This window comes from Acanthochromis polyacanthus, chromosome 16, assembly GCF_021347895.1.
Source record: "Acanthochromis polyacanthus isolate Apoly-LR-REF ecotype Palm Island chromosome 16, KAUST_Apoly_ChrSc, whole genome shotgun sequence".
Classification (NCBI taxonomy): Eukaryota; Metazoa; Chordata; class Actinopteri; family Pomacentridae; genus Acanthochromis; species Acanthochromis polyacanthus.
This window is the reverse complement of record NC_067128.1, coordinates 34242398-34266921: the sequence shown is the minus strand read 5'-3', so window position 1 is coordinate 34266921 and position 24524 is coordinate 34242398. Positions and strand designations below refer to the sequence as shown.

Genomic DNA, 24524 nt, shown 5'->3' with positions numbered 1-24524 from the left:
ATCAGCTCACTCTGTGCTGACAGCTGATACTCAGTGTGGACAGAGCTCACTTCCCGTCCTTTGACTGTGTTCTCCTTCAGGTGGTGTGCTTGCGCAAACTTGCAGCGACGTTCCCCACCATGATTCCACAGAATTGTACCAAGACAGTGAATTTGGATGTTCAGGAGGCACCATACCAGAGTGCTGCAAGGCGAAGAGAGACACAGTAGGTAAGGGTGCAGGGTAACTAAAGTGTGGCAGAGAGCAGGTTTACGCTGTATCTACAGTACATGAGAGGTGAATCTGCTCCTCTTCTGCACGTTCTGATAGATTCCCTTCTTTAAATCAGGATGGCTGTCACCCTGTGTCCTTGTCCTCACTGTTGGTGCAGTGCCCAACAGTGGCCATACATACATACATACATACAAACATACATACATACATACATACATGCTGTAATGAAGGTCAGCTTCATTACCTACATGGAATTCACATTCAAGATAAAAGACAAAAGAGAATGACTTTCTTATTGGTTTAATGAGTGGTTTTGAGGCTGGCATGTGCTGTTTGGTGGCTTCTCCTTGTAGCATTGAGTGAAAACCCTGGTGAGGCCTACAAGACAGAAAACAGCAGTTTTAGTACAATGATTAAGTGATTGGACTGAATGTATAGCTGACATACATACGTACATACATAAATACATACATACGTACATATATACAAATTCCACAGTTAATTATAATGGAAATTATAAAGACATGATCATAGTGAACATTAAAAAATACTTTTATACATGTTTTTACTTTTAATAAAAATGTATGCGAAACGGACGTCAAAAGTCCCGCAATTATATATTTAATTGACCCGTACATAAATCATAAATTTAAAAAAGGCATTTGTTCAGACAGTCGTTGCGTCATCAGCTCGCGTCGTCAGATGAAGAAGGACCCTTGGACGCTCTAAAAACAGAACGCGGGCTAATGTAAATTTCAGACACAGAATATTACCTGACAGAGTTTCCATGCAAATAAACAATATAACTGAGGTAACCTCGATACATATGTGGGAGTAACGTTCTGTCGATGCTGTGCCGCAACAGAAGAGCGAAGCTTTTCCTCTGAGCTGGTAAAAACAAAAGAAAAAACATAGCTGGCTAACGTAGCAAGCTAACTGCTACAGCTGCTGTAGCTGCGCACTTTCGTTTCACTGAAAACACCGAAAACACACACTAACCAGCCAAGCCTGTTTACTTTAGCTGTGTTTATTTGCTAAAAAATATAGTCTGGAGGCTGACGTGGATCAGTCTTCAAGGTACATGTAACATAACCAGTAGGCAGCGTTTCATACATTCGGCAGGTTCTTTGAGATTCTGAGATTTTTAACGTACTTGTCCAATTCTGACAGCGTGGACTAACAAGGTATTGCTTGTATTACATGTGATGTTGACACGCGGCAGTTTATTGTTAATGTTAATCCACGAAAGGAACTACCTAGGTCTAGATGTTCCAAATGAGTCCTTATTTGTTCGTTTATATAAAGACTTGTTGATAATTCTCCTGTTTGGTGAAGTAATGTGCAAGGGTTACATAAATCTTGATCACACCTGCTTTAGATTGTGCTATCCTGGAAGTTTTTACAATGGGAATACGTTTTTTTTTTCAACCTCCAAAAATCATCTCTCCTTTTCTCAGTTTAGACTATAGATATCTGTGTAAAGAGCAGAATATTTGTGGTAATATATCCAGTTTGGTCTGTCTTTAGCACATGTGAATTGCAGGGCATTAAAACACACACCATATTATAACCACAGTTAATTGTTAATTTCTACTCTCAGTTGTATTAAACATTGTTTTCGCAGTGTAAAGTTAAAACCCTTACAGTATAATGTTTGTACGGTAATAAAATGAGGAAAAAATTTCAGGAAGTCATATTTGTCAAAGTTATATTTAGTAGATGTTTGATTTGATGTTTGCATCACTGCCATGCATCCAGTTCTGGCTGAATTGCAGTAGCTCCCTATTCATTGCAGAATTAAATTTAAAATTATCTTGATTACTACTGAATATCCACATTGTCTGGCTCTACTCTACCTCCTGGAACCTTTAACCCCTTATTCTGCATCTAGACTCATCCAATCAGAGAATAAATGATCATTTAAAGTCTCACAGTCCAGGCTTATAATAAAGGGGGGCTGTGCTCTTAGTGTTTAAACTCCAACACTGAAACAAGCAGGCTCTTACTGTCTGAAACGTCAGTTTTAAAGCTTTAAAACAGCTGTACAGACAGGCATGTGTACAACATTGATCCTTTTCTGATGTTTTGTCCTTCGTAAAGTTTCACTGTCTTTGGTAATGTTCTGTTCTCTTCTTTCAGTGTTCTATTCTTGCTTTTCGGTGATTAGTATATTATGATTGTTTGGTTTTGTAAAGGATCTTGTAACTCTGGTTTTGAAAGGTGATATCAGTATCATTTTTGAAAGTGTTATTATTATGCACATTATTGTGATGTAGTCCACCTTTTTTGGGTATATATTTTAAACATACCGTAGATGCCAGTGCTCTGTTCATTGAACTTAGTTAAAATAACCTTAACCAATGGTGGGTTTCTTCCTGTCACAGTCCTTGGTTTTCACCAGTGTCCACTATGTGTTGCTGCACTTTGTCTGTCAGACTGATAATGTTGTTGTTGTTGTGTTCTCTACTTGTTTTCAGCCACAATGAAAAGAAGAGTCGATGCAGGGTTGACGACACTGCAGGGGACAAAGAGGCACCGTGAGGACAGCAGCTCAGATGAAGAGTTACGATTATCCAGACAAGGTAGATACATGTATTTCCCTGTTCTGAACAATGATACAAATTGCACAAATTTAGATACGAGTATGATGTTTTACATTCCATAGTTAATATACTATGACTTTTGCACTCCTTTGTTTTTTGTTTCTAAGAGCCCTGTAACGGTAAATTTCTCCTTTGTGAGATTAATAAAGTCCATCTTATCTTATCTTATCTTATCTTATATTGAAAACCACATCTGTCAGCAGAGATACGATTTGCCATTTGAAAGAACAGTTTGGTTCACTCTTTGTTGAGTGTTGAATCCCAGGGAAGATAAGACTGTGTTTTCATCCAGTTGGAAAATTCAGTTTAGCACAAGACTGTAATGCTGCTTCAGAGTGAGTAGATGAGGATGATGATCTTTGTGACACAGATAGTTCTCGCTGTTTTTGTTGCGATTTGTTTGTTTTGATTTCCCTACCAAGTAACAGTGTGTGTTTTTGGTTTCGTCCTGTCCAGACTCGAGCCAAAATGACTCTCTCAGTGACCAGGAGGATCACAGACCTGGGTTCTCCATGCCCTCTATATCTTCTTCATCCTTCGACTCCCAAGACACAGATGCCCCCACAGAAGCATCCTCAAAGTTCTCTATGTACAACAGCGTGTCACAGAAGCTCATGGTAATACACGGAAAATCTCACTAAGCTGCAAGGTTTCACAATTCTGTATTGGGAAATTTCAAACTGTATGTATTACTCAATAGATTTCAAAAATGTTTACCTTGTGGAGTATTCAGAAGAAATAAAAAGCTTCCAATTAAATTTCATAAAATCCTCTGTTGTCTGTTAAAACCTCCAGGCTAAGATGGGCTTCAGAGAGGGCGAGGGTCTGGGCAAGTTTGGTCAGGGACGAAAGGAGATCGTGGAGGCTTCTACTCAACGAGGGAGAAGAGGTCTCGGCCTCACACTGCAGGGCTTCAAAGGAGAGCTCAATGTAGACTGGCGTGACGAGCCAGAGGTAGGTAGTAGCAGTAATCACCATTTATTCTAATCAGAAGTGTTTCTGGGTTTAGGTTTGAACTACAATGTGAGACTGGTGTAATCTTTGTTTTGGGTTTCTTCTGTCTGTTTTCCTCTTTGTCTGCACAGCCCAGTGCTATAGAGAAAGTTGACTGGTTCCCAGAATGCACCACAGAGACCCCAGATGCAGATGAGCTGAGGGACTGGATGACTGTGGGACGGGTAAATTCAAAAACATGAACACTTAGTCAGAGATATGCAATACATGATGCCCAAATGTGTGTCTTTAAATCTTGGTTTTGACTCCATACAGCGGAAACTTAAGATTGAAGATGAGACAGAGTTCTGCACTGAAGATCTTCTTCACACTCTTCTACGATGTAAAGTGAGTTATAGCGTGAACCAGCTAATGTTTACTTCTGTTTTTTTCATGAAATTGAAAAATTCTAATGGATAGTGTTCGCATTGTTCACATTTTTTTAGAATGATAATAAACTATGCATTTAATAATCACATGTGTAGCATCAACAAAAGCCCACCTGTATTCAGTTAGACTCCAGGATCTTTTTATTGTCAATAAGGAGGCTCTTCATTTTTACTCTGTTTTGGTTGAATGTTCAAGTCATTAATGTTATGTGTTCTGGAGCTGAGTATTCACTGAGTCTGTGTGATGCTTAGACTGTATTTGATGACCTGGAGGGCGAGGAGATGAGGAGAGCACGGACTCGCTCCAACCCTTACGAGACAATCCGAGGCGGTATCTTTCTCAACAGGTCAGTCTTTGTGTAGTAAACCGCAGGAAGAATCAGTATTTGGTGCAGGTAGTATTTAATTTGTTTCCTAATTTAGTACTGATTTGCTGTTGTGAGTTTTTATTTTGCAAATTGTGGAGAAAGCTGAATTAGAGTTAGATTTTTTTTGCAGATTCCTTGAGATTAATGTTTGAATAATAGCAATTGTCAGACATCTCTCTGATGATTAAAAGGGGCTCAAATTTCTTGCTCTCTGATCCACAATGTTATTAATAGGGCTGGCCCGAATAGCAGTTCACGGGCTCCGGATATTCGACCCCGATTAATGACGAATATTCGGTTCGGTTCAAATCATAACGTCCGATGGGGAGGATATCAGGGCAAATTGACAAGACCAAAACCGATCGTGCGACATCGTCCGAAGGGGGGTGAGGTGGGGGGGTAGAATCCAAATATTCAGATCTCAAAATAAATATTCGGATACCACCGTCACGACTGAATATTCGGATATTCGGGTCCAGCCCTAGTTTTTAGTAGTTTATTGTGATGAAATACAACTTTGTCACAGTGGAATTAATGACTCCTTCTTTTTGCAAATTCGTGGTAGCTACTGTGAGACTAATAGCTTGCAGTCCTTTAGAACAGTGACAACTTCTTTTGTGTGCCTTTTGTATTCAGAGCAGCTATGAAAATGGCCAACATCGACCACTGCTTCGACCATATGTTCACCAACCCAAAGGATTCTCAAGGGGTGAGTGGGTCAGAGCGACTGCAGATATGAGCTGAACTTTTCCTGGATCGCAGCACACAGGCCCACATAAACAGATGGTGAGATGAATCCTCTCTCGTTCCGCAGAAACCACTGACGAAGGACCGAGAGGGCGAGCTTCTGTACTTTGGTGACGTCTGCGCGGGGCCGGGAGGCTTTTCAGAGTACATTCTGTGGAGAAGACGCTGGCACGCCAAGGGCTTTGGCATGACGCTGAAAGGACCCTGTGACTTCAAGCTGGAGGATTTCTATGCGGCGCCGAGTGAGCTTTTCGAACCTTATTACGGTGCGTTATTAAACCCTGCACACCTCACCCAGGGGAGAGGAGACACGGGCTATGCTTCACGTGATGAATGATTCAGTGAAAGCTTGACCTCTGTGTGTCTCAGGTGAGGGAGGGGTGGACGGAGACGGTGACATTACTCGGCCGGAGAACGTGACTGCCTTCCGTAACTTTGTCATGGAGAGTACAGAGAGAAGAGGGCTGCACTTCCTCATGGCAGACGGGGTGAGATTAATTCTGCAGGGATTGCTTTGCTTCAAAGGATTCATGATCAAAATTGACACGTGGTTGTTTGATGTTAAGGTTTCAGCTTAATCATCAGGTTTGCTGTGATCTCTACTCTGTTAGGGTTTCTCTGTGGAAGGTCAAGAGAACCTTCAGGAGATCCTGAGCAAACAGTTGCTACTCTGTCAGTTCCTCACCGCCATCTCGTCACTCAGGACAGGTATGTGTGTCCGTCAGTTCAGTCTTTAATTGTCATAATAAGTACAGCAGTGAAAAGCATTTGTACACTGCACAACAAATGATGTCATAAAGTGTAGAAATGTTAGAAGACCTCTCTCCAAGTCCAACAAACACCCACTCTGTAAAATTAACACAATATAAACAAAAATATACAATAAATGATTCAGAACAGACACAAATGTAACAAGAAAAGCACTCAGATAGCAGTACTCCACCAAGGCTGCTCAGTCATTGTATGATTTCCAACAGCTGAAGTCTTGTAAAAAATCTGTAGTCTGCAGCAGTGGATTTGTAGCAGGATCGCAATCATGTGGTATCATGTAGTGTTCACTTGTTGTCATGGTTACAGTGACACTGCTGGTATCTCCAATGATACAGAAATCTTTAACAAATCCTTGGATCCACACTATAAGCTGCATCGCTTCCAGAATCTAATCTCTTGGTCCTTGTGTCATTTCTGACCTTTCCTGAAAATTTCATCCAAACCCGTTAGTCTGTTTTTGAGTAATGTTGCTGACAGACAGACAGACAGACGACAGACACCGGCCATCAAATAACTCCACTGCATTCCTTAGCGGAGTAATGAACCATTGACGGGTTATAGACTCTCTCCACCTCCCCACACTCATATTTTGACTGTAATTCATTTCTCAAAAAAGAGGCAAACACATAATAAATAAATAAAAATGAAATTAATAGCATTAGTTAGACAAACGGACGGACAAACCAACGTTGATTGTCACATAACTCTGCTGCGTTCCTTGACTGAGTAATAACAGTAACAGTGGTGCTGCAGCATATAAAAGGCATATCAACACACAGAGGGAATGCAGAGACAGTTCTTTGAGGCATGTTTTGAATAATGCAACAATCTGTATTCCAGTTCACAGCTATTGTAACAGTGAGGTATGGTGAGTGTGTCTGGATGGGGCAGAGAGAGAAGCAGAGGATACAGGCTGTAGGCTGGTCTGGTGGTTCAGGCTCATATATAGACCTGTACCTTCCTTGGGTGGGGTACAAGATCTTAAATGGATGAGTGACCCAGTTTATCTGCATATCTCAGTGAAAAATGCCCAGCTTCTGGTGTCTGTGCTTTTCCTGTTCAATCGTGGCTCAGCTTTCACATTTCTGTCCATGAGTGCAGTACGTTCACATTCCCAGACCAAGCTGCAGTGTCTCTCTACTCCAGGTGGCCACTTTGTCTGTAAGACATTCGACCTCTTCACTCCCTTCAGTGTGGGTTTGGTCTACCTGCTCTACCTCTGCTTCGACAGGATCTCGCTCTTCAAACCGGTCACCAGCAGGCCTGCCAACTCTGAGAGGTGAGGCTGCAGACAGGAGGCCATGTTTGGATCTTCATTCACCAAGTTGATTATCGTTTTATTACACGTGAATGTTGACGGCACATTAAAGCTGCACTGTGACTTTTTGCACACTGGTTTCATCAAGTAATAGAATGCAAATCTTATAAGTAATACAACATTGATTCACCTTCATTGTTTCCTGACACACACCACTTTGTATCAGATGGCATCTTGTAAACATTAGATTGTTGCAAAGCGTTTTGACATTTGATAAATAAACATTTAAAAACACAACCACAGCAGTTATTTTTTTTGTTTAATCTTTCAAAGCTGAGTTGCAGCAACAAACAGCAGCAGAAAACTGGTTCATTTGGCTTCATTGGGGTGTTTCTAACGTACTAGTGCATTGCTGGAACACTGTGGTGACAGATAGATAGTGAGACAGTTGATGGTTTGTGAAGATCTTTTCAAAACAACCTTACTTTGGGTGGTATTAAATTTGCATCATAACAAAAAAGCGCACTTTCACAGTGATAGCCATACTCAAAATCAGAATCGAATTTTTGACAGAAAAGGCGACGAGGGAATGAAACACTCTTGTCTTCCATAGATCCAATTTTAGCTTTCGATGATGAAAAAATGTGTTGTCATGTTTTGTTTATTTCTTCACATTTTATCCACAGATACATTGTGTGCCGAGGTCTGAAACCGGGCTCCGATGCTGTCAGAGAATACATGTTCAAAGTCAACCTGAAGCTGAACCAGCTGAGGAACACAGACACAGATGTTACAGATGTGGTTCCACTGCACATCATTAAGGAAGACACCGACTTCTACCAGTTTATGGTCAACTCCAATGAGAGGTGGAAACACGCTGTATTCACAAACCTTTCTTTACCTGCCACATTTCAAACAGAGTGACTAATGGAGAATGGATTTCATTGTCATTGCAGCCTCTGTGCCGTCCAGATCAAGGCCTTGGCTAAGATCCATGCGTACGTCGTAGATCCGTGAGTATCCTCTCTTGTGCCTGTCCATTAGTTACCATTTGCAGCATACAGCAGAGATGAACACACACATATGCAGTATTCAGTGTCTCAGTTGAACATTCTTTCATCCTGTAAACAATCAAAAATAAATAAAAGACTATAGTAAGGCAAGGCAAATGTATTTACATAACACATTTCAATAACGAGATGATTCAAAGTGCTTTACAAAGACATTAAGACAGAAGATGACAACAATTATTAAAAGAAAACATTTATAAAATCATTAAAAAAAGGTCAGAACAGTAAAAAGTAAAAATGCAAACCACAAAGTAGTAACTCAGTTCGACAAACAACAACACACCTGCGTTTACTGACACACACAAAACCTGTGATCACTGAAACTAAACTGTGAAAACTTCTGATTTCCAGTCAGCCTAATTGACCAATTCCTGTGGAAATAGCAAAATAAAGGCAAAAAGAGATGATGAAATAGTACTGAAATATTTGTGAAATTCTCCAAAACACATTGCAAAATTCACACCAATTTTTCTAGAGAATACAGAAGTGAAAACCATGACCTGGACAAACACGCCCTCTGACTTACATTCAGCAGAACAGCTGTGGGACAAGTAGAGTGGCACAACCTTTCCAGCAAAGAGCAACTAAATGATGAAACATCTTTCTAGGAATTAATGCAAGGGAGAGTTCAGTTGGTCCAAAATTAAGGCAGATTCATGCAGTATTAAAAATGTCAAAGATGTGAATCTCAGTCATGACAGGTGTACGGAATTTTGTTGCATTGAGTTCCTGTTGTTCGACCTGTACTGTTAATGCAGTAATTCTAAATCACTGTTTTTAGATTTTCACTTGTAAGCACATACCCGACTGTGCAACACAGAAGTAATCCGAGAATTAAGAATGACTTGACACTTAGGTGATACTGCACAGGAGTGTCCCTCACTTCTCTACTGTTCTGTATCTGCTTCACTGTCACCGCTTGGCTGCACAGTGGAGTAGTGGTTAGCACTTTCGCCTTGCAGCAAGAAGATCCCCGGTTTAAATCCCGGCCTGGGATCTTTCTTCATGGAGTTTGCATGTTCTCCCTGTGCATGTGTGGGTTTTCTCCGGGCACTCCGGCTTCCTCCCACAGTCCAAAAATATGCTGAGGTTAATTGATTATTCTAAATTGCCCGTAGGTGTGAATGTGAGTGTGATTGTGTGTCTGTATATGTAGCCCTGTGACAGACTGGTGACCTGTCCAGGGTGTCCCCTGCCTTCCCCCGAGTCAGCTGGGATAGACTCCAGCACCCCCGTGACCCTAATGAGGATAAAGCGGTGTATAGAGAATGGTTGTCACCGCTTGTATTTATTTCTGAAGCTGACTGTGCTGCACTTCATCTCTAGGACGCTTTCAGAGCCGAGGCAGGCCGATATCAGGAAGGAGTGTCTGAAGCAGTGGGGGGTGAGTGGAGAAGCCGATACATGTACTAAACTGACTGTAATAAAACTAATAGAAGTAGACTGTAGTGTCTTCATGCTCTTTTGTTCATGTACGTTCATTTTCAGGTCCCAGACAAGGCCAGAGTCACTCCTGCTTCCTCAGATGCAAAGTCAAAGTTCTATGAACTGATGAAGGTCAGTTTTCCTACTGGGTGTAAAACAACGCTGATAAGTGTGTGTTTTCTGATTTTTACGGGTTTCTTGGTGGAGTTATGTGGCGATAGGCTTTGGTTTGTCCGTCTGTTAGCAGCATTACTCAAAATGGACCAACAGATTTGGATGAAATTTTCAGGGAAGGTCAGAAATGACGCAAGGACCAAATGATTAGGATTTTCTCAGTGATGCGGCTTATAGTCTGGATCCACAGATTTGTTAAAGACATAGCAGCACAACGTCCCTGTAACCATGACAACAAGTGAACACTACATCAGCTGCCTACTGATGATCACACGACTGTGATCCTACTACAAATCCACTGCTGTGGACTTATGGGGACTTAACTGTCAGAAATGATACAAGGAACAATTGATTAAATTGTGGGGGTGTTTCTGAGTCCCATCAATTCCCGCTGCCCGCTACATATTTAGGTCATGTGATTCGGTATCCGTACATCACGTACACATGCAGAACACACGCCTGTGCTCAGCGCAAGGTCATTTTGTTTGTGGGTACATCTGTGTTAAATGACCACATTCTATGTTGCTGTTATTTCTAATCATCAGTAACTAATAAACAACTGCAGCATTCTTAAAAAAATGCTGTATTTCTGACTGTTTCATAGGGGAGAATGAGCAGACTTGGCAGAGTACTGAGCTCTCTGGGTGCTTTTCTAGTTATAAAAGCAAAGAAAATGTTCTTGAAAACACAAATGCACTGTTCAAGTAGACATTTTTTCCACTTGAAGCTTTTAAAGCTTTGGTGTGGCCTTCTTTGTGGGCAGAGGGTGAATTTAAAATGTAGAATTTCTCTCAGTGTCTCCTCTCCGTCTCTAACTCTTCCTCCATCTTTTGCGTCTCAGAATTCAGATATCGAGTTATTCCAGTGTAAGCTGACAGCCCTCAACTCCAGCACACTCGATAAGCTGCGTCACATCCTGGACCACAGGTGCATTGTGGGAGGTGGAGAGCAGATTTTTCTACTAGCGCTGGGGGTGAGTTTTAAGAGACGGTGCAGGTGTTGGACTTGTGACCGCTGACAGATGAAGTGTATCGTATTATCAGGCAGAGGGATGCATGTTACACTCTGGGATGTATTATACATGTAGTTTACAGTCAGTTCTCCAAAATTCCAGTGAATTCTTTTTAATGTTTATTTACTTTCCTATATTGGTAAACTGAATAGCTTTGGGTAGAGGATAAAACACAGCACCGGAGGACATCATCCTGGACATTTTTCAGAATTGTCAGATGAATCTAATCAACAGATTCATCGATAAGGCAAATTAGTGTTAGATATATACAGCTCTCGGGCCAATTACATCAGTCAGCTGTTTTATGTGGAAGATCACTTCCTTTCCCTGTGGATAATATTTAAATACAGAGCTGACAGGCAGATCAGTTCAACCTTAAGGTGTTTATCCTGCATGTAAAGTGAATTTCATAACTACCAGAGAGGCTTACCTGTTTGTGTGCGTGATGATTTGTGACTAAACCTGTTTTCATTTCTTTTATCTGATTTCTTTGTCTCCCACGAACCGTTGCAGAAGTCTCAGATATACATATGGGATGGAAAAATGCCTGTGCGCTGGAAGAAAATGGAGAATTTCAAACTAGAGTTGCCAAGGGATACACTACTAAGTGTGGAGATCGTCCAGGAGCTGAAGGGCGAGGTGAGAGGAGAGACCGCGAAGACGAAGAGCCGAACAAACGACATATAGAAGCCAGTATTTCAAACTATTTAGCGTAGACGGATTTTAGCATTTTTAAGCTAGTGGCCGTTCTTATTCTTCACTTCTGATTCATTTTAGACTCAACTAAATGGGACACTTTTGTGTGTTACACTGTGTGTTTGGTCCTCAGGGCAAAGCTCAACGTAGAATCAATGCGGTTCATGTCATGGATGCACTAATACTGAACGGCACTGATGTAAGAGATCAGCACTTCAATCAACGGTACGACACACATGCCTTTATCCTCTAAAAGTAGAACTCAGTGTTTTTAACCTGAGAACCCAAAGAACAAAGTAATCTGGATGTGTTGTTTTCTTTGTTTTTTTCAAGAAAAACACAGCTAAATACACTACAGTTCAAAAGTTTGGGGTCACTTAGAAATGTCCTTATTTTTGAAAGAAAAGCAGATTTTTTTTAATGACCTCAAACTTTTGAATAGTAGTGTCTGTCAACTTAACTCATTTAGAGCAACTTTAACTAAAATGGAGCAACTTTAACTCCTTTAAGGCAACTTTAAGCAATATAAAGGAACTTTCACTAATACAGAGCAACTTTAACTCATGTAATTTACCGTTCAAAAGTTTGAGGTCACTTAGAAATGTCCTTATTTTTGAAAGAAAATAGGTTTTTTTTTTTCAGTGAAGATACCATTAAATGAATGATAAATCCAGTCTAGACATTTTTAATGTGGTAAATGACTATTCTAGCTGGAAATGGCTGATGTTTACTGGAATATCTCCATAGGGGTACAGAGGAACATTTCCAGCAACCATCACTCCTGTGTTCTAATGCTACACTGTGTTAGCTGTTATGTTAGTACATGGATAAAAGTGAGTTTTCATGGAAAACATGAAATTGTCTGGATGTCCCCAAACTTTTGAATAATAGTGTACATATTCCCCTTTTCTTTATTATTATTTTTTAGTTGGTGTTAATACCTATGAAGCTGAAAGTAAGATTTTTTTTATCAACTTAGAAACGAATGTGCACTTTAAACATGTTTTATCTCTGCAATCTTCCTTAAACTTGGTCATTCTTGACCCCCAGTTTAAAACCCACTGTCCATGTGCTTGACTTTTCCATTACTGTTTCTGAAATCACAAACGGTGCAAAGAGCAGTGACAGTTTATAATGTTTTCTACAGTTTACTAAACGATGGTTGTTATCTCTCCAGGATCCAGATGGCTGAGAAGTTTGTGAAGGCGGTGGCTAAACCGAGCCGCCCAGACATGAACCCTATCAGGTGCAGACTCGACTTAATCTGATCGGTTAGAATGCTGCTGTGTAACTTATTAGCAGACATTTCATTCTCACTGAAAGGATGAAGTCAGAAGTAAAAACCTCTACATGATCAGACATTTTGATTAAAAAATAAACAGTTACAAGTATATTGTATTTTACTGCAAATGACGCAGTTTCTGGTGACATAATACAGGGCAATATGAAATTTGGAAGAAAATTTGTTTACTGTTTAATTGTATAATAAACATTTTATGCATCTTCTGTCTCTTCAAACAGAGTGAAGGAGGTTTACAGACTGGAGGAAATGGAGAAGATTTTTGTCAGGTGAGAAATCATGTCCAAGTGTGAGGCTGAGCTCCGTGTGAACAACATCACTGGTACGTGCTGCGGTTTCTGGGTCATTCCAGAATTTGAAGACTACAAAATTTTAAAAAATAAACCTTCTTTTTTACAATTTTCTGCTCCATATTCATCAATAATAGATAATAAACTATCAAAGGCTTGATTGGCTCAGCTTACACATCAATGGTATCATTTTTATTCCATGTTTTATTAGCTGTTTGCTAACTCTACTCTAATCACAGTAACAGGGTTGCTAAATGCTAATGTGATCTTTTTCTCAGCAGTCGAAGCTAGATATTTAGCTAGCTGTTACTGCTGACCAAGAGGACAAACTGACTGATGGAAAACAGTCCAAAGAATGAGTCTGATCCTGATAATGTGAGGTAGAGTGAGACATTCAGTCAAGGCTGACAATGTTATGAAAAGATGAAAAATAGAAGAGAGGACATAGCTTTGCTCTGCCCATTCTTTTGGAAAACTGTTTGATGATGCTGATGACAAAAACAAGACACAAAAACAAGACACAAAACAGCAAAAATGGGACAAAACCACAGGAATGAGACACAAAACGTCAAAACATAACATAAAACGATAAAAACAAGACACAAAATGAGGAAAAAAAATACATAAAACGAGAAAATGAGACACGAAACAAGAAAAACAAGACACAACGCCACAAAAACAAAACACAAAATGACAGAAACAAGACAGAAAACCGCAAACACGAGACACAAAAGACAAAAACGAAACACAAAATGAGAAAAACGAGACGCAAAACAACAAAAATGAGACACGAAACGATAAAAACAAGACCCAGGGCAGTTGTGGGACACATTCCCACAACAATTATTATTTAAAATAATAAGTTGATTAAGAAATGTCCCCACAATTACAAGAGACGTCAATGAAAAAAATGCCAAAAAAGGAGATTAAATTTAATTTTATCTGCTTTATTTGAGATTCCATTTGATCATTGGGGGGGGTGGGACAAGAGAAAAATGGTATTTTAGTGGGAACTCCTGACTTACTATCAAACATTTTTTTCTCCTAGTATTTTTCAGATTTGGTGTCAGGACAAGAACATTTACACAACAACTGCATGTTTTAGTATTTTCTACATGGATTGTGTGAAATTTGACGTAAAATCTCCTCTAGTTCTGGAACGACCCTTCTCCCTATTTTCATGATCTACTCAGATTTTGTTAGAAATAAGAATCGTGTTATTTCCTCTTCCAGACTAGAGATGAAGGTGACGAAGAGTTCCGGAGGCGCCCCTCGTCTGTCCTACACCGGCAGAGACGACCGACACTTTCTTCCTACGGGCCTCTACATCATTAAGACAGTTAATGGTTTGTATGTGAAGCGCGCTGTTTGAGCCATAATCCTGTCAGCGGAATAGTTTGTTCGTAACGTCGAGGATGTTGAATTGAAAGTCTTTCCTCTCCTCCACCCTTCAGAGCCGTGGACGATGGCGTACAGTAAAAACTCCAAGATGAAGTTCTTCTTTAATAAGCTCACCAAGGACTCCACCTATGCGATGCCACCAAACGCTGCCGCTCCCTTTCAGTACGTGCCGTCCTCTCTGTTTCTTTTTTTCACGCTTGCAGCTGTTACAGTCGCCTGAACCAACGCCAATCTTTCCGTCTTCCTCCTCAGCGTTTGCCACTCCGAGCGGCTCTTCTGGGCCTGGGTGGACGGCGTCATCGTTCACGATTCTCAGACCCGCATGGACCCCGAGAAACTGTCCAAAGACGACGTGCTGACCTTCATCCACCAGAACTACCAGCCCTGAAGGCCTCACGGAGTCTTCATCAGCTACAACCTGTACAGAGTGCACTAAGTTATGGAGCATGTGGAGAAAGGGTAGAATGCAGTGAAAGAAGAGTTGTGTCTTTACAGCTCATCTGTTTTTAGCAATCTGCTCTTCTTTCACTGTCCACTTAAATGTCCATGAACAAGCTGCTTTATAATAGACAGTTCAGAGGAGTTACCACGCAGGTCGTAGCTGGAATTCTGCGGCTGAAGCGATGAATTGTTTGCTGCTGTTTCTAGTGGCGATGTCTGGATCCTTGACAGCTAAATATCTGACAAACTGCTCCCATCTTTCTGCCTTTTCTACTGCTCTTTGAATTGTACCGATTATAGGACAAAATGAAGGCGCGTCCACATCGAGCTGCATGTCCCTCTAGATCCAGTCCAATCCATGCTGTGCTCGTGTCTCGTTAATTATAGATAGGCTTCCAAATGTTAAACTATGCATCCACATCTGTAAACGCCAAACACACTGTTCTTGTTTGCCTCGATATAAACCTGCTTCAAGCTCGACTCGCCCTCAGAAGATCTGCTCATCTCGCACCAACAGGCTGCTTGTTCTTTCAAATCTACAGCTGGATCCCAAATCGTCTTCTGGCTCTTCCTCAGCATCATTTTACACGTCAGTGACGGACGTAGCAGCTTCCTCCTGTCCTTACTTCATCCGTCTTGGAGAACGTGTGTGTGTGTGTGTGTGTGTGAGAGTTGAAGATTTGGAAGTTGTCCTGTTAGTTTTTAGGTCCTTTCTACCCTCCAATGCCTCTTTTTGATTGTGCCTCATATCTCCCGACTGTGTGTTTTTGTTTTTGTAATGCTGCAAATGAGTTATTTTTCTCCTGTAAAGTTAGCTCTCGGTCCCATTCATGTAAATAAATAATAATAATGTAGTAAATAAATGGGAGATGCTGTTCCCAGAACGTGCTTTCAGCTGCCTGGTAGCATAAGATGGGGATGGTAGTCGGAATGAAGGACGCTACCTGGTAGAGTGCAAACACAAGTTTATTTAGGAACATCTACCTCAGAAGCACAAAGTAGTAAAAATAAATCATGTTTTTTAGTTTATAATAATGGAGCACTGAATTAGTTTCATACTTAGCCTTTGTGTCATCTTGCAGGTCAAAACTGACCCGTTTTAAATTTTGAAAATGTGGGGAAAAGAAACTTATTTTCTCAGCGAAACTTCTGACGTTCACATTTTCAACATTTTTAGGAAATCTTTGAACTTTTTTTGGTGGAAAAAAAGAAATGTTAAACACGTTTCTTAAGAAAATTCACATAAAAATCAACCAAAATCCAGTGAAATTCACTGGATTTTGGTTGATTTTTATGTGAATGTTCTTAAAGAAAATATTAGAAGTTTTACTGATATATATATATAATCACTTTAGATATTTTTAAGATTTTTTTGCAAGATTTTAAATTTTTTTGAAAATATTTACAAGAATTTTCTTGTCAAATTTGGGGGATTTTTAAAAAAATATAACTTTTAAGGAATTATTGGAATTTTCTTCCTGAAGGTTTTGCAAATTTTCAGAAATTCCGTGAATTTTTTGCTGAATTTTTGGATCTTTTTTCAGACAAGGAAACAATATTTTTGGTGCTCCTTAATAAGGACAACAGGAGGATTAAGTGGTTTAAATTACCAAATAAATGAGCAAAAAATATTTTTTAAGGAAGTAGTGCGCTGATACGTTTTCTCACTTCAAAGTAACATTACAAGTGACAGTGAATTTGTTTTTTTAAGATAATATATATAAAGTTCGTTGCTGTTACAGTACTTTGTGGTCAAATTGTTGAAATTGGGGGAAATGTTGAACTTTTATCTGTTTATTTACTCAGTAAGGACGTTTTGGCATCTTATTTTGAAATTCCACTCGCTCAGCCAATCAGAATTCAGATTTTATGTAACCGGAAGCGCTGTCAGGACAACAAGCACACTCCACACCCAGACGGCGGCACCAAGCGCATGAATTTGTAGGTAATTATGTGCATTTTTCTACCTTTTCCCCACTATTTTGACTATTTAAAATGTTTAATTTGTGTCTGTAAAAATGTTAGACGGTGAAAGATAAACCGTAGATGTATTTTGCAGCTGTTTGTTACACAACGTTCGATAACCTTGACGTGAGAAGCTGTTATGAAATGTCTTGTGATGCTTTGCAGCTGTGTGAAAACTTCTCCACTCGTGGAAAGAAGAGTTTGTGGATATTTTCTGCTTGGAAGAAGAAGAAACTCCTCGTCAGTCATGCTCGCAACTTTGAAAAAAGTTGTGTTCTCCACTGGACTGCAGAATCCCAAATTCACAGAAGAGGAGAAAAAGGTAGTAAAAGAAACCTTTGGCCTCGTTTTAACTGCTCTGTTTGCTGCACTGTCACAAAAAACACTGAAGTGGGGTCAGTTAGGTTAGTGTTTAAATGCTGAGTCGACACTTTGATAATCCATCAGTGCAGCAGAGACAGACTTCAGCTTTTTTTATATGAAAATGATATAATTTTCTGTATTTTCTGTCCTTTTAATAACTTTAAATTGGCTTTTTTTGTTTGTTTTCTACTGTTCGTTGGACACAATGCAGTCTGTAGAGCCAGCCTGTTTGGTGGTGGGCGGATTTCATCAACATCTTTCAGATTCCAGTCATTCTGAGTTGAATATTTTTCTGAATGCATCAAACTGGGCTAATGAATGGGTGTAGTTGCTTTACCAATAATCTGTAATGTGTCTATAACGTATTCCCTAAAAATGAGATGACAACTTGTCATCCCAAACCGTCCATGTCACGTAAACACGACTGAGATCGGTTCAGTGTTACTTTATTTCTGCTCGTGGGTAGATTTGTTTTGCAGAAAAGCGATTGTGTTTAGCATTCTGTTATAAAACACACACTGAACCTGACAGGCAGGCACCTGATCGAGTGATTAACGAGACAAAAGAGAAAAAGCACTCAGTGTTCTGCCATTCACAAACACAGCAGCAACAACAAGCAAAAGGATAAGATAAGAAAAAGGTAAAATATAGTGCAAATGTCACCACTTCAAGTCATTATTAAGGATTGATAAAACCATCCTCTGTCCCTGTTTAATGTACAAGGAGGCTGGAGGAGACTGCGACTCACTATTTGGTTCAGTGAGTTTTTCTCTATAACAGACGTCTGACTGAACCGTGCCACCGAGCAAAAAGATAAAACAGAGCCGGCCGAGATTGTTCGGTCAAAGAAAAAAAAGACAAAAACACAAGCGAGACAAAAAGGAAAGACAAAATTAGAAGCACAATGACAAAAACACGAGACAAACGACAAAAATCTGACGACAAAACAACAAAAACAAGACAAAATATTTCAAAAATGAGACACGGAATGAGAAACGCAAGAAATAAACAACAAAAATCTGACAAAAAACAAAACTAAATATTACAAAAATGAGACACTGAAGGACAAAAAATGAGACGGACGACACAAAACAAAACGAGACAAAAAAATCAGACAAAAATGTTCTAAAGTGACAAAAAAAATGGACAATGCAAAGCGAGACAAAAAACTAAATGACAAAAATGAGAAATAAATGACAAAAATCAGACAAAAAAACAAGACAAACTATTTAAAAAATGAGACACAAAAAGAGCAATGAACAATCTAGTATTTTACTTTATGATCAAAACAACTTGTCATGGTCTAGAAATTATTGAAAATTTATAGTTTTATAAATTTGCAATGTGTAGTTAATGGCTTCTCTTTAAATTTTACACTTTACAAAGTCATCCTGGGAGCTGGATTGGACCCTCTGGAGGGCCCATTTTGGTCACACGTTTGACACCCCTGGTACAGAGGATGAATATTAAAGACAACAGCACACATCCTTGTGGAGAAGAACGCTGGGTCAGACAGAACCCCATTTATCCTCACTCTTTGTGACCTGTCCGTTAAAAAATCTAAACTCCAGCCCACCAGATTGTTGCTGATTTCAAACTGTTCTAAAAGTCTTTAGGTTAAAATGCAGAGCTGGATTGTGTTAAAAGCAGAGGAGAAGTTGATAAATAAAAGTCATGCAAATGTCCTTTTACTCTCCACATGTTCAGTAGAATCAGTGCAGCGTCCTCCACTTCTTGGATATGTGGCTATGTGTGGCTTAGCTAAAAAAAATAGTTGTAATTAGCAGCCAGATTGATTTGTGTGTCTGTATTTTGCAGGGGGAAGACTATGAGGTGCGCACCTACCACGCCACTAAGTGGATGAGCACCTCTGTCAGTGGGATGCAGTGGGATCCGTCCATCAAAACCGGTTTCCAGAGGCTCTTCAAGTACATTCAAGGCAACAATAAAAACAGTGAGTTTCTGTGAACCTTTTAAAGTCCTCATGATTCTAATATGAAAACCTTTGCACAGTTTACCCCTCCTGTTAGTTTGCAAGTCAGATTGACTTTGATTTTAAAGTAAAAAAATAAAAAAGTTTAAAGTATTTTTTCCTTATGAAACGTCTTCTGCTTGGAAAAAAATCAAATTGTGAAATAAATAATAAATCAAAGTCATGTAAAGCCACTGTATTTATAGTTTTGATGCCTTCAGTGATGATCTACAATGCAAACAGTCAAGAAGATGAAGGAAAACCATTAAATGAGAAGATGTGTCCAAAATTTGACTGGTACTGTAGGTCTTTCAAATGTACTTTACAGAAAAGTTTTTATGAAAAACGTGTGAATTCTGCTCTTCTGATCTGTGTGAGGTGAAGAACACACTGAATGATGTTTGCTGTCCATAAACTATGAAGGGAAAAATGGCAAATACATTTTTTAATGCTGTTTTGCAGATTGGACCTGTTTTGTTCAATTACTGATAAAAACTATAAAAGTCAGAAAAAAATGCTTACATGTTAATCCTTAAAAATGTAAAATTCTATAAGTTTAAATAGAAAAATCTATATTTCTAATAATGGAAATTTGTTCTTATTACGCTGTTTTTACTGTATTTAAATTAGCCGAAAAATTATAAAAATAAATACATTTTTTCTTACAGATTTGCCATTAATTGAAAAAAAACATGTATGTATATTAAGGATTGAAGAATGATAAATAAGATGGTATTTTACAGATTTTCCTTTTTTTGCTATGTCAAAAATATTACAAACATATTTAATGGCCAAAGCTATAAATAGTGTTTGTGTTTGTTTTACAAATAGGACTTTTTTCTTTTACAATGCATGATCATAAAATTACATTTCTTTAACCCATCTTAAATCAGATGTTTTTTTAATCTTTTTTTAAAATGTGTTTTTGCAGTTTTTGAATGAGTTCCACTGCTTTCAAACATATGTTTCTGGTCACTGAATATAGATTGAAATGGTTAATAACAGAGTTAATGAGATATAATCAGTGTTATTGGGATTTTTTGGTTTTTGGACAATTAAACATGATCTTGAAACATCATTACCGTTCCTGAGAAACAAACCCAACAGGAGGCAAATACAACTTTTGTCAGCTGATTTCAACCCTGTGCCAGAGGCTTTTATTTTGTGGTGTGGACTGACTTGACATAAAGCTGTGAACTCGGCGAGACACAATTAATTAGAGACAGTCAAGTTAGCAAATGTCGCGGAATGAATTCACAGAGAACTTAATGAATAAATGCAGGAGAACGTGCACTTTATCTGCTGCTCAGCACTTTTCATCGGCACCTCCGCCTTCGTCTTACTCAGCAGTTCACAGCGGCGTTATTTATGAGAATATATATTGTTTTTGCCGTCGACTAGCGAGGTCTGCAGCGCATGGAGGTGTGGATCCATAAACATGATGTTTATTCCTCTTCATCTGCTCCACGTTGAGCTTATAGCCGGCCATCTGTTCAGGTATCATTATGCATGGAGGTTTTGATCCAGCAGCTGGCAGCTGATGGTTTGTTTAGAAATTTAATATCCACACGTCTTACACAAGCAGACGAAGCCAACAGTTTCATATTTCTGACAAAAACTGTGCCCTGCCAGTGTTTTCCTCTTGTTCTTCATTTTACTTTAAAATGTGCAAACGTTTGTCGCTGGTTTCCCCTGTAGAGGTCAAAGTGGAGATGACGGCCCCCGTGACGTGCCGTGTGGATCCTGGAGCTGGACCTGCATGTGAATCCAAGTTCACCGTGTCCTTCTACATCCCAGAGGAGCATCAGGAGAGTCCACCAGAGCCGAGCGACCCCGAGGTGTTTGTGGAGCACAGGAAGGAGCTAACAGTATACGTCAGGTAGAGCACACTGGAACAAACGGCCCTCTCAAAACAAGAAAAAAAAAGCTTATTTCAAGGATCTTTTACCTTGAAATAAGTGAAAAAATCTGCCAATACGACAAGTAAAAAATGGCTTGGTAAGATTTCTTGAAATATGATACGATATTTAGAATATCTGGATCTTAAAATTAGCTGGGAAAACTTATTTTAACCTGTACTTTACCAGGACTGTCATGCTTACATGTCTTAGAATAAGACAAATAAAAAAAGTTTCTCACTCAAAAATAGATTCTTACTTTGATGTAACCTCCTAATTTCAAATGTTTTAACCCTCCTGTTTTCATTTATAGGCACCAAAAAAACATAGTTTCCTTGTCTGAAAAAATTCAAAAAAATCAGCAAAACAATTTCCCAAATTTCTGAAAATTTGCAAAAACTTCAGGAAGAAAATTCCAATAATTCCTTTAAAGTTTTCCTTAAAAGTTTTTTTTTTTTTTTAATCCCCCAAATTTGGCAAGAAAATTCTTGTGAATATTTTCAAAAAATGAGTAAAATCTTCCAAAAAAAAAAAATACTAAAAATATCTAAAGTGATTACATATGTGTATATCAGTAAAACTTCTAATATTCTCTTAAGAACATTCACAAAAAAATCCAATCTGCTGGATTTTGGTTGATTTTTTTTTGTTTGTTTTGTGAATGTTCTTAAGAAACATTTTAAACGTTTCTTTTTTTCCACCAAAAAATGTTCAAAGATTTCCCAAAAATGTTGAAAATGTGGACATCAGAAGTTTCACTGTGAAAATCTATTTTTCCTCCACATTTTCAAACTTTAGAACGGGTCACTTTTGACATGCAGGACGACACGAGGGCGAAATCTCTGACCCACGTGACCTCATTCTGAGTCGGCCTCTTGTTCCTTCTTCTAGGACGTACGGCGGTTTCTCCAATGAGAAGATGAAGCAGGAAGAGCTCCTGAAACTGATGGAAAGCCTGAAGAGGGACGGCGTCCAGTACGTGGAGGCTCCGTACTACACCGCCGGATACGACAGCCCCTTCAAACTGACCAACCGCAGGAACGAAGTGTGGGTCCTCAAGAAGGCAGAGGAGCAGTAGACGAAGCCCATATCCTGATATTACCAGCTGCACCTAAAAATACTCACATTTAGAAATCTGATCACATTTTGACAGAATTTATGTAAAAAAAAAAAAAATCAGTTTTGCTACTTTCACTTAAAGTTACTGAATGACTCACTGTGAATGTGGATGAAGTGATTAGAAGAGCTTTATCATTTAAAGAGCCCATATTGTGGATTTTGTTTTTCCCTTTAGTGTGTTATGATATTTTGTGCTTTTAAAATGTCTGCAAACTTTTAAAATCCACAATCCACGCCCCAAAGGAGGTGTCATCTCCCACAGACAATGTTGCTCCTCATCTGCTCAAAACACCTCATTTGTAGCTCAGGCTTTTCCTACGCTACGTGTCTATGTCATCATGTAACACATTAGCATAATTCCAGCATGGTGGCTACTGTAACACGCTCTCCAACAAAGATACTGTCTGTACTAACAGATACAGGGTTACGGTACTGGTATGTAAGCTACATTTGCTGGGTTTTGTTGGGCCAGACGACCAATCAGAGCAGGGTGGACTTTTCATGAACAGGGCTTTAAAGACATGGCCGCTAAAATGGGGCATTTCAGATGTTTGATAAGAAGAAAAGCAGCAATGTAGAATATTCGAAGAATGTATAATGGGTTTAGTCTGTGTAGATTTTCTAGTAGACCCCCAAAATAAAATTCTAAACCTGCAAATGTGCACAATATGGGCTCTTTAACAGGTAAAGTGGCTGCAGTGAGGTGACATTTCCAGCAGGTGGAGCTATTTAGTCAGAAAGTGTTCACCTCATTTGGTGTGAAGAGAAGAACCACCAGTGCCTCTTGATATTTTTTTTTAAAGGAATTACTTGTTGAAAATGCACTAATTTTAAGCTTTTGTTTGCACACATTACCAATTGCCATTTATCATGTGACTCTTAAAGGTCATTTAAATATTGTGGTAGCTAATTGTTTACACATCTTAATAAGACTTAAAGGGAAGGTTTACAGTTTCTCCCTCAAGTCAGTCCTGAAGCTGACTTCTGTAATGTGCATTTAAACTAAAGTTGATCACGTTCAAGTCTGAGTGTTTCTGCTAAAATACTCCCTCATCGTGTCTGATTAGGAGTGTGGAAGCCTCGTATTTGCTTTCTCTGAACTTTGGAATAGATGTTTGCACAGATCGGGGCTGCGCTCTGTGTAAATGTTTGTCTCCCTGCTTCTTGCTTTTATTTGAATCAATTAAAAAAGGGATTCTTTCAAATCCAGAAGCATCAGTCACTGCAACTTTTAGCATACATACAGGCCTATGAGCATACTTTAAAAAATAATGTGAACCCATGTTTTGCTTGTTTCTCGTCAGTCAGGGTTGGTGCTGGGAAGGTGACTCGGTAATCTCACAAACGTCGGCAAAGCTCCGATTTCAGACCTCGATTACTGCCACTCAGTCAGTCTGGACCAGCCCGATCACTGAAATCTCATGTGTCAGTTTTGTTTTTGTAATAATAAATGTGTATGGATCAGATTAGCAAACATTTGTAGTGTCTGACAGGAGTGACGGCTAAATGCTAACATAGAAAACATCTGTTTTTACATGTTTAATCAGGTTGTGTGTTTTGGGGCATTAAACCTAATACTTCATAAGGGAATAATGGCATAAGCACTGCACATATATGGGAAATCTCTAAATGATGTGAGAATGTAAAATGTACGATCGCATCAATAATAAATGGAACTCCTCATCAAATGATCGATTATCCTGATCATTTCTTACTCTCATCTCGGTTACATTTCTGTCCTCCGTGTTTCCTGATGCAGTCTTTTTTTAATCGCTTCCACATGAACCTTCACTGTGAGTTGTTTACCAGGCCTGCTGAAGATCTTGACCTTTTACCAGCCGAATGAAGTCCTCGCCAAAGTTCACCTCGCCCTTCGTCCTCCCTTGGCTCCTCCTCTCCTGCCCTCGTCAGCCTCGTCTCTGCTGACTCATTGGTTTTATTTGTGGCAGAATTGTTCCCAATATCATGTTCAGACACTCAGCAGAAATTACGTCTTTTTTTATCCTCTGCACTCACGCACTCCGTCTTGCCGTTCGCCACATTGATCTCGTTGGCT

The 24524-nt window shown here is 39.3% G+C and overlaps 2 protein-coding genes across 3 annotated transcripts; both read left to right on the top strand.

Moving 5' to 3' along the window:
• The first annotated feature begins 905 nt into the window (after positions 1 to 905).
• On the top strand, positions 906 to 16039 carry cmtr1 (cap methyltransferase 1). Its single transcript, XM_022207020.2, has 24 exons — positions 906 to 1104; positions 2691 to 2795; positions 3273 to 3433; positions 3612 to 3770; positions 3902 to 3994; positions 4086 to 4157; positions 4451 to 4545; positions 5203 to 5275; positions 5381 to 5579; positions 5683 to 5801; positions 5925 to 6021; positions 7231 to 7363; positions 8029 to 8208; positions 8299 to 8355; positions 9739 to 9796; positions 9901 to 9969; positions 10853 to 10984; positions 11537 to 11662; positions 11853 to 11944; positions 12897 to 12965; positions 13241 to 13288; positions 14543 to 14655; positions 14764 to 14872; positions 14963 to 16039. Exons 2-24 carry the CDS (start codon positions 2696 to 2698, stop codon positions 15096 to 15098), a joined length of 2490 nt encoding a protein of 829 aa, XP_022062712.2. The 5' UTR covers positions 906 to 1104; positions 2691 to 2695; the 3' UTR covers positions 15099 to 16039.
• Positions 16040 to 16942: 903 nt separating this feature from the next.
• On the top strand, positions 16943 to 24159 carry hebp2 (heme binding protein 2). Of its 2 annotated transcripts, none has more exons than XM_022207019.2 (5): positions 16943 to 17096; positions 17282 to 17438; positions 19298 to 19433; positions 21150 to 21330; positions 22241 to 24159. In XM_022207019.2, the coding sequence occupies exons 2-5, from the start codon at positions 17364 to 17366 to the stop codon at positions 22425 to 22427; spliced, it is 579 nt and encodes a 192-aa protein (XP_022062711.2). In that variant the 5' UTR covers positions 16943 to 17096; positions 17282 to 17363; the 3' UTR covers positions 22428 to 24159. The 2 variants fall into 2 exon arrangements, with proteins under 2 accessions (XP_022062711.2, XP_022062710.2); XM_022207018.2 differs by having other exon boundaries at positions 17004 to 17092.
• The last annotated feature ends 365 nt before the right edge of the window (positions 24160 to 24524 follow it).